At 35.3% G+C, this 10,652-nt stretch overlaps 1 protein-coding gene across 1 annotated transcript; it reads right to left on the bottom strand.

Moving 5' to 3' along the window:
• Positions 1 to 894: 894 nt before the first annotated feature.
• On the bottom strand, positions 895 to 9,529 carry LOC105444042. Its single transcript, XM_011677806.2, has 10 exons — positions 9,452 to 9,529; positions 8,858 to 8,884; positions 8,216 to 8,340; positions 6,869 to 7,055; positions 6,169 to 6,398; positions 4,674 to 4,808; positions 3,943 to 4,087; positions 3,119 to 3,140; positions 2,211 to 2,312; positions 895 to 1,189 (listed from the first exon to the last, which is right to left on the bottom strand). The coding sequence occupies exons 3-10, from the start codon at positions 8,318 to 8,320 to the stop codon at positions 895 to 897; spliced, it is 1,221 nt and encodes a 406-aa protein (XP_011676108.2). The 5' UTR covers positions 8,321 to 8,340; positions 8,858 to 8,884; positions 9,452 to 9,529.
• Positions 9,530 to 10,652: the final 1,123 nt, after the last annotated feature.

Raw genomic sequence — 10,652 nt, 5'->3', positions numbered from 1 at the left:
TTCCCCAACCGGTGCCTGTTGGTCCCCCATGATCCTCTTTTTCTTATGTTAAATTAGAGCTGAGTTAATGAAATAGCCACCTGTCACAGTGACCTCGCTGGCTCGCTTGGTGGTCTAATCCCTTCTAGCTGAAGAAGTAAAGCCTGCCTTTAAGCGTTTGAGCAAAATCCGATTATTATTTTTTTTTAAAGTTACGCATTTTTTAAGTTCCGATCAATCAAACACAAATGGCCAGCTATTTGATGAATCTTGCGACGTTATCTCCCATTTTATCTGAACAACAAATCAGTCATTTTTATTTTACTTTCCGAAATATGTTAAGTTATACATGCGCCCTAAATATAATTAATGCAAATACTTTTACTGATACCAGCTTATTATCATTTTGTATTTCCTAAGTAGACAAGAGTATTTAAATCGATTTCGTTATTAAAACAGAAACATTTAATATCAGTCAATTTATCTTAGGAAGGTGCTGTAAGTAAAGAATATTTCAGTACAAAACAGATGGACAAAAAAAACATTCTGTTGTATATGTATTATGTAGGAGACAAATTAAAAAGAACTAGTCGCCCATCATTTGACGGAGACTTTGCACCTTTTAAAGAAATATCTAGTAGAGTGTCTGTGCACAGCTTATAATAATTTAATGTAGTTTTTTTGACAAAGTAACCAAACATAATCGAGAATTGGACGACAGAGTGAATAAAACAATATCTTTAGGATTACTAGATTTCGAATTTCGAGTATTGACAGTTCGACGCTTAAAACCAGTCATTTCAGAACATTTAATTATCGTGCTCCTTAGATGGTGTGACGAACTTAAGTCATGTTATATAACAAAACTTTTTTCCCATCACATTCTTCTTTTTTGCTCTTTTCTTCTAATTCTTTCTAGCCTGGGAAGAATCTGTCCCTCAGGTCCAACAGCCCAGCCCTGGTGAGGGCGTCTTTCAGCCTGTCCCGTTGCTCTATGACTGCTGTCCTGGCCCTCCAATCCGTCATCATTTGACGGGTTCCTCTAGCCGTAATGCGACCTTCCAACCTGTTGATCTCGTGATACCGTGACTGTGACCCCAGTGTGACTTCCAGAGTGTGCATTAACCTTTCGAGGTGTTCATCAGTCTCGATCTCATCGGCGATATCGTAGAGCAGTATGTCGTCCAATCTTGTTGATGTAGCTGGTAGCCTTAAAGAAACAAAAGAATATAAGTGGGAATCTTAAGATTACGCAAGCATGGTGGATTCCATGTGATAATAAATTACAACTCACTTTCCCTCCTCATTTCACCTACCCGTTTAACAATTTTTTTTTATACTAAATATCTATATTTAGATATTCTTTCAGAAGGGTGAAACTATCCTTACTGCGCAAAAACAAAAAGGGGTCGCCATATTTTGCATTTGGTGAATATTAAAAACACCCAAAATTAGCTGACAGCTGTTTCTGCAAACTGAAGTTAAACAATAGTTCTTGTTCACAATTGCCCTATCATCGACATGTCTAATTACACTAATTTAACAAAAAGACCATATCAATCTGCATACTAAATACGAGGTAATACTTTTTCCACATGTCTGTTTTAAGAGTCATATTAGTCCAAGAATTATGTTGGGATATCCCAAGACCTGACCTTATGCCGGTCTTTTGATACTTCGGTCACGTTCCATACTCTGGAACAAAATGCAATTAAATAAAGTTCTCCTTCTGATCTCGTTGTCGGCTAGGAAATATGTGAGTACTGCGTTATCTTGATGCAGTTTCTTCACTCTCACCCCAGAGGTGCCTGGTTTTAACATCTTTAGACAAAGAGTTTAAGGCACATTTACCTCTCTTGACCCACATGCATTAATGGGTCACTGAAAATGTTTTGGTAATACTGTTAGGACTAGGCTTACTCTGACCGATTTGCTATATACATTATCTGTAGCAGCAACATGAGTATATGAACGTTTGTGCAAAGCTTCAGATAAAAAGACTCCGTGGCATTCTCTCTACGAGTGAACACAATTAAACACTTATTTTTACACGCAAAATCGGGTGAGCAAAACACTGCCGTTGCCATAAAAAAGTATTTTTAAAACTAATACTATTTTGCACAGTGCTTTTTGAATATGTTAACAATTAGGTTTATTTTCACAACATTCTGCCCTTAATCATGTTTTTAGATTTTCACCTTGCAAATCTTTGAACTTTTATTATGACTTACTCTGATCGGATTCGATATTTCTTCTCCGAAGACGACGGTGGCTCTGTAGACGACGCTGTGGCCCCCTCTGGTTTCATTGAAGTTGTGGTGGAAGGCACTTGTCTGGACAAAAAGGAAATGTAATAAGTTGGTCGCTATCTGTGGAGTATTGTCCCTTTCAGTGAAATCGTTATATATTGGAAGTGTTTAATTGATCGGTAAACTTTACTAAACCAACCATGGATCGATAACAAATCAAAATTACTTATAAAACCAAAACTACATCACCTTGAGCTAAAGCTAGGTTATTTTTAACTCTGACTCATGATTCTGCATCGCCTGAACAACGCTCAATATTGCTAGGTGACTCATTCGTTATTGCACAAAGTATAGGATAAATGTATGGTATAACAACATGGCATGTGAAAATATCACCGATTCGATTGGAAATGGGCAAGGGCAATTTCATTCTTTAAACTTAATACTAATGATAATAGTGGGTTCTTGTATAGTGCTCATGTCTGTCATACGTGACACTCCCGACACTATCATCTGGGTTACGCATTCGGGTACCGCACATAAAATAGTAAATATATCAGTGTATATAAATACAAAGGAAAGATATTGCACTGATAGCGAAAAAGGTTCAAAAGTTGTGTACTTCGTATTGAGAGTATCAGTTCTCTCTCTCTGATCGTCCACGGTGGGAAAGCGACAACCAAAGATGCTGCCGAAGGGTTCCTTTAACGAGAGCTTACCTTGTGAATAATTAGTGAAGTCGTGTAACAACATAACATTCTCTCTTTTTTCACTTTCATGGGCAGATGTGCAACATTTTGGAGATGTTTTTATTTATTTAATAAACGTGATTGTGTGTATTTTAAAGTTATCACGGAATGCATTTGTTTAGTATCTTGATAAGTACTTACACGATAGGAGCTTCACCAACATCTGCATCGAGACAAATAAATGAATAGATAGGTAGAAACAAATAATCAATAAATAGATAAATACAATAGAGTAGGTTTTTTAAATGTGCTTTGGAGATTTATATTGTCGCAAATTTCGGTACAAAAAGAGAAATGATTTTAACCGTTATAAATGAAACATATTTATTAAGAACAATTACTTTCTTTTCCACAGAAATCATATACAATACAGGTCGCAACTCAGGATATTTATATGTTTGCAATGCTATACAATTCTAATTCAAATACTGGAAAAGCAAAAGTGATTGTCTTCATTCTTCGTTTATCATTAAATTGGTTGAAAGACCGATAATATGTCATATAAACAAGGAAGACACTTATGAAATAAAGACACAACACATAAACGGGGACTTCACTACATCGTACTTCACAAACATGAGAAAGAAAGAGAGAGAGAGAGAGAGAGAGTGTGTGTGTGTGCGTGTGTGTGTGTGTAAACTGGGGGATGAGAACAACATCTGCCTATAGATAATAACCGTTTATCAAAGAATTGTCAACATCAGTAAATACTATTCAGATTATAACAAAAGAAAAGGAAAACACTTTAAAAGAAAGAAAACACAAAATCCTACGCACACATACACACACGCTAGTACCAATGAACGTACACAAAAGGGCCCCACAGCATAAATATTACCATTGATGGTAACTTTGCCATCAACAAAAACTACCATGGCAACATCACCCAAAAGCTAATCAAATCTACGTTTCCATGGAAATTACTATCAATGGCAATGTTTATGCAAGGAGACCCAGCCACAAACCTGAGAATTCTGCTTTGAAGGCATGTCCCTCGTCACAATGAGGATGAAAGTTGAACTTGAAATGTACATCGGCATTCCCTGTCGCTTTCACTAGAAAACTGACAACCTTTCGATCCAATCTATAGATGTCATCTAGCGATACGGTCTTTATTTGTGAGATGGAAACACATACGAAACAAAAAATATAAAAGGAAAGACTTTAAAGAAATCAACAAAATCAAATAGTGATTCAAATAGCCTTTTGAATTGCATGTATAAATCACGCTCGGATTACTTTTGTAAATTTAATTTCCCAAATTAAAGAAAGTTGATAACATTATGTTAAATGTACTACCTTTAATCCTTTAGGGATCGCATTGTACCTAAAACATAATAATTAAGTATAGGGCAACTTGGTAATCAACTACATAAGTAAGTTACTTACCTAGTTGCCCGGTACTCTCATTTTGGCCACGATGAAGACAAAGATTTGTTGGTATGAAATGAAATATGCGTAGTGCATTGGTATGACATTAATATTGGGGGAAATGAGTGAAGAACATGAAGTGCAAACATACAAGAATACCAATGAGAAAGGATTAAGAATCCGAATATTGTAGTGATGATGGGGCATTTATTCGTTCTTCTCATCCCCCCCCCACCCCCTCAACCTCCTTGATAATATAACAAGATTTATCTACATTATAAACCATTCGTTCTGAAAATCGCCAGTGTATAAACTGTTTCCGTACCTTTTCGTTCTCGGTGACATGACCGCTGTCGACCTCGCATCTGATCTTCAGTTCGCCTTTCTCCCAGAGCACGAATATTTTCTGTGTCGAAGCCATCTTTAGATAATTGAGTTTGTTTTCTTCTTTTTCGATCAGCTAATTATATCAATATTGTACAGCAAAGAAATAGAAAGTTGAAAACAGGACGGAAGAAAAACCATTGAATGTGTTATCTTGCATTTCCTTTAAAAAATTAGTTTCCCTCTTATTTGAAGAAGATACATCTAAATTATTCATATATCTAGTAAATTTGATACTTTTGTCAGGTATGTCATTGAAGAATGAGAGGTGGACTGATTAAATAAGGGCCTTTGTTCAATACGTTTGTATATAGGCTCTAATATGTTACAGCCTCAAAAGATATAAATTGTGACAAATAAATAGTTCACATATTTCACCCAAAAAAGGAGAAGATTGTTTAAGGAATAAATAATTTACTTTTAAACTATATGGGTGGTATTCTCACAAGTTAAGTCGGGACTAAGTCCACACAAGAATTTTAGTTCACACTTCTATGGAATGCTAGGTTTTATCTTTCTCCTTCAATATTCATGACAAAGATAATCTACCAAAGACTACGTTGAAATTCATTTCATACTCATATTATCTTTTTCTTTCCATCTCATTGCAAAATTATTTTTTTGGAAACTTTTCATTGAAGGATTGAAACAATCTGTACAGGGTAAATGAGTTGGCAATAGGCACTCTACAAAAGTGTGGACTAACTTTACGCGTTAACTAAGTACGCGCTACCGGAATACCACCCTATATATTTATATACATGTGTAAGAAATGAAAAAGAGACATAGCAAAAAAGGCGTTTGATACATTTCTGTAAAACGATATTTCGTCCACACAGAGCTGCTTGAAGTTAATGATAATAAATCGGAAAATATAAAGCGCTTAATTTGGAGTACAGGCCCCAAGCGATTTACGGAAACGCTTGAATAATTAATTCGAAATACCATGTAACGGAATATTTTCATATACAGTAGTATATATATATATATATTTATATGCATATAATATGCAAATAAATACTTGGCAGTAATAAAAGTATTTGAAAACAAGTGCGTACAGGGGCAAGGGGCTTTATTCATTTTCCCTACCTATACAGAAATATAAGAACATAATGATGATGATGATATTGATAATAATAATAATACGAATAGTAATAATACTGATGATGATGATAATAAGAATGATACTTATGATAATTACAATAATAATACTTATAAATACTACTACTTCTACTAATACTGATGATAAAAATGATAGGTTATGAACGAGAAAGGGGGAGGGAATAGAAGGCAACATAAAGTGGACAAAACAACATGAATGAAAAAGAAGCCCCTTCCACAACTTCACCCATTTTCTTTTTAACAGCTTTTGATATTTTTGATTTATCCTGAATTCATATTTGTCACATTTTCATAAATTTTGGCAAATTACTCACATCTTCAAGACCCGGATTATCATTGTACAGACGTAGATGGCAGTATTGCGGTTGGAGGCGACTCATTGATTTTGGAAGGTAGGGAGTTGAAGCGACACGTTTCCCAACAAGGTAGTCGGAAATGACCATGAACATTTCACAAATTGAGAAATGGTCAATGTAGACTTCAAGTTCATCTTTTCTTACTACGCATCTAGGTATTCCGGTTGATGACAGTTCTTTCTTGGTGACTGCAAAAGTGCGGAAGATATAAGAGGACAAAGAGAGAGGGAGAAAAGGAGGCATTAAAGAAGAGGGACATGGAATAAAAAACACTCATCTTTATCAGATTATTATTAAATATATATAATGATGATAAAAGGGATCATGCTGCAGTGCATCCCCGTTACGTTTGCAAAACGTTTTAAGTGTCTCTACATTGTTTTCTTATTGTTTACAAACTTTGTTTTCACCCTCTTCACAATGATTTCTTAGTGTCTCCAAAGTGTTTTGCAACTGTTTCCAAACGTTGTGTCTCCAGGGATTGTTCACATTTTTCAACCCCCTCTGTTCCTCCCTGTTATCCACAGTATTACAAATCTCCCTCCATGCTACATATGTTTATATTTGGTTTACAAAGTTTCCACACCTCTTCACACTTAATTATCATCGGTTCCACACAATGTGTTTTATTGCTTTCACACTTTATAAATACACTCACCTTGTGTATCACCATGAGTGAAGTATAGGATGACTTTGGCCTTGGAGGGGTCTGTTAACACCGCACAGTGAGGGATGACCAACTTTAATGGGCTCTCAAACGTGGTTCCCGAAGGTTCACACACTACACCAGGGGAGACAAGAGCTTCGTTCTCTGCGAAAAGGACACTTGACGGCTGTGCTAGAACCTGAGTTAAATGGCAATAAATCGGGTGCATGAACTTACTATTTCTATTCAATCTTACACTCTTTTTTAGTAGGCTTATCAAAATATGAAGTGTCTAAATTAATTAAAACATTATCAAACAAAAATAAATGATGGTACTACAGGAACGAAGAATAGGAGCGAACACAGACATCACTAAAGCTTTACGTCTTGCCCTCATCGGACTAAATCAGAAGAATGAACTTAATTATTGTTAGATGCTGCTTGTAAGTATCGGCTTGCATGGTGAGGTAGAAATACAGTAGGCTTGCGGGTGCACCATGTGTGAGAGAGAGTCCTGAAAAGGTAATCTAAGAGAGATAACCAACTTTTTCTTCAAGACTACACAAATTGTCCTTTTCAGGACTACACAGCCTCAAGAAAGATTACCGAGAGTCCTTTTCAGGACTCCTCAATCCTCTCTCTCTGTCACATGGTGCACCCGCAAGTCTACTGTATAATTATTGTTGTTGTTAAAATTAAGAAGGCATTTTTCAATCGTTGAAATGATCTGCACCACAGACTATCCATAATAATTTAAAGTCAAGATGGGTCCTTATATTTTTGTCGATTTCGGTACCAGTTAATTGTTCTCTCGGCATCGAATATCCGGTTCTAGTCGTTGGTTTTACTATCTGTTGTCTTTAACATGCAGAAGGGATTAATGTATTAGTTTACGCGTCACTAGTATTGCATTATTGCCCTCCTCATATTCTTATTATTTTGTTTCGTTTCACTCTTTTCTTTTTCTCTTTTCTTTTTGCTTTCTTCTTTTCATTTCTTTTCCCCCCTCACTCATGTGCATTTTTTTGTTGACAAAACGAGGTAAACGTAATGCCGGCCTTTTTATGACAATGATGTATATTAATTCTTGCTAGTACGAGGGTTATCACGAACTTTTTCTGCACAAACTATTTATTCTTGTTTTTCCCCCAGATCCAAGTGATAAAAGCACCTCTACTCTGATACCATGATTTTGAATACGCCTTACCTTTATGGTAATTTATGAAATCATATTGTAGAGCCAAGATAATTATGAAGAGAGAGAGGGGGACCATCTCTCATTCGTGCCATAAGAGCGCGCATTAATGCAGGTATAAAGAGAGAGAGTGTGGAAGTGTCGGGAAGAATTTTACAAATTACCTTAAGAGTAATCTCACACTCCTTTTGCAGCGCCAATACGGGTATGCAGAGGCTGATTCCATAATGCGGTAGTTGAATAGTGCCCCCTCTAAAAGGATGGATCATCTTGCTTGCCACGTCTGTTCCTGGATATTGAAATTCAAATTGTACCAATCACCAGAAAAGTATTTTGCTCTGTTTGATGGGAGTTTCATGTACGTAAATTATAATCAAAATATCAGCTTAAATAGTAAATATTTTCTTCTGTAGAGAGGGCTTGCAATTGCATGTACACTCTCATCAGGCGCGTAAGAGGTAGGGGGTTGGGGGTTAACCCCCCCCCCCTTCAGTTTTTGTATGTGTGTATTGTGAAGCAAGCCCCCTCCCCCCCCCCCCCCTTTGTGATTTTTTTTTGTTCAATCAAAAAAATATGAAGAAAAAAAAATATTTGACAATGGCTGACCTAAAAAAGCTGACCTCCCCCCCCCCCCCCCCCAACGGAGCAAAATGTCAAATGTTCAAATTTTGAGACCCAAACAAAAAAGAAGTGTCCTCTTACACCCCCTCCCTCCCCCTCCCTTCCCCAAATAGTTACATGAAATTAATCCCTGAAATTTAATAAACGTCTCAGATATTCATCATTAGATCAAGTTGCACACTTACGGTCTGGAAACGCTGAAGGATCGGGGGCTTGAAAGCAAAACAAGAGATGAGGAATATTAGAAATAGTCAATACAAAACAGTTTATTTCTATCAAATCGTTAATGTCTTCTTATACATTCTTCTCAAACTCTGAATGACTTTACATTACTTTCAATAAATTGACATAAAAGAAAAAAAATGTTAAAATTTGTCGATTTGTTAATTTTCATTCAAGGATTTTTTTTCTTTTTTGTTCAGTTTTTGTGCAATCATTTTTCCAAACTATATTTATTATTTACAATCGAGAGTCATCAAATAAAAGAACTATGCGACAAGTAAATGAAATTGATCCTACACCTGAATATATCATCCATTAGGAGATGGATGTAAATACCAATTGTAAATACGAGATTAAAAATCAAATGAGCAGTATAAGACATATTTTTTAGATTTACCATTCTTGTTGTGAAAAACCTTTTGGTTCATATGAACTATAATGAATTACAATTTACAACCTCTGTCTAGCGTTTCAATAAAGCATGAAATATGGATACAAGGCAAAAGATCCAGATTGGTGACCAGAATATAGAAAGAAAATGTTATTGTTATACTTACTTTCTACGACTGAAGACGAAGGGCGGACTAAAATAGAAAGAGATGTATTCTATTTTACACATATAAATGATGCTCATCTGATTCAATTGTTTCTTCTTTGAAGATTAGTAGAACATCATTGGCCACAAGCCTTAATGACAATTATAATGCCTTCATTTTTCCCTGGCATGTATGTTTACAATCGGTTAGTAAAACTACATTTAGGACTACAAAACCGGTTCATCAAACAAAGATCAATACATAATGACCAACACGAAATCCTTTATCTAATAAAAGATGAAAAATTCAAAACGAATAGTGGGAAGTTATCGATAATAGGTGGTATCATTTTTACAACACCGAACATTACTGATAAACTATTAATTTGAAGAAAAATACGGCAGAACTAAAAGATTTCGTACTTGTTATCACTTTAATAAATTCAGTAATAATTATCATATACAGTAGGCTTAACATGTAATATGTATCCAGACTATATTAATGTGTTACTCATTCAATGAATTAATTACACGACATGTCTATAAAAGTCCTAAACAAGTTAAATAAAATAAAAATATATATAAGTATCACCCATTACAAGATAGCTGTAAATGCCAGCTGCATACACAACATTTCAAATAAAAAAAAAAAATATTACATTTTTCTCACTCGATATTTCCTAATTTTATAACTTTTCTGTTCATGAATATATTTATGAGTTATTTGTGACTTATAACCTGGATTTAACCTTTCATTGACGCATGAAATATGAATGCAAGGAAAACGTATACAAAAAATATACAAAACATATACGAAGTTACAGTTGGATTGATATGCATACTTACTTGCTACGGACAGAGAACTACAATTCTGTGTAGTTTCATTGTTATAGGCATGTGGAAAATATGTTAATTATTGAATTAGAATATTGTCTTTTCAGCCATATTTGACAGGGCCCGCTGATCGCCCATTGACTCGCGCTGCTATTCCGCGTGGTGAAAAAAATGCACCTCAATGTATAAAACTCCCCTACAAAAATGCAATATCCTCTTGCGTTTCACTCATTTAATTAATTTGTTATTTACACTCAAGGTAGCTACAACTGTACTGGGGTCACTAAAGTTTCTGCCACTCTGAAATTCAGTCCCTGTGGAATGTTATGGCCTGTTGATTGGTATCTCGGAAAATTGTCACAAATCATCAAATCAGACATCTCTGAAAA

Source organism: Strongylocentrotus purpuratus, unplaced genomic scaffold (genome assembly GCF_000002235.5).
Source record: "Strongylocentrotus purpuratus isolate Spur 01 unplaced genomic scaffold, Spur_5.0 spur5_contig_821, whole genome shotgun sequence".
NCBI lineage: Eukaryota > Metazoa > Echinodermata > Echinoidea > Camarodonta > Strongylocentrotidae > Strongylocentrotus > Strongylocentrotus purpuratus.
The sequence above is the reverse complement of the archived record's forward strand: the minus strand, read 5'-3'. Positions and strand labels throughout refer to the sequence as shown.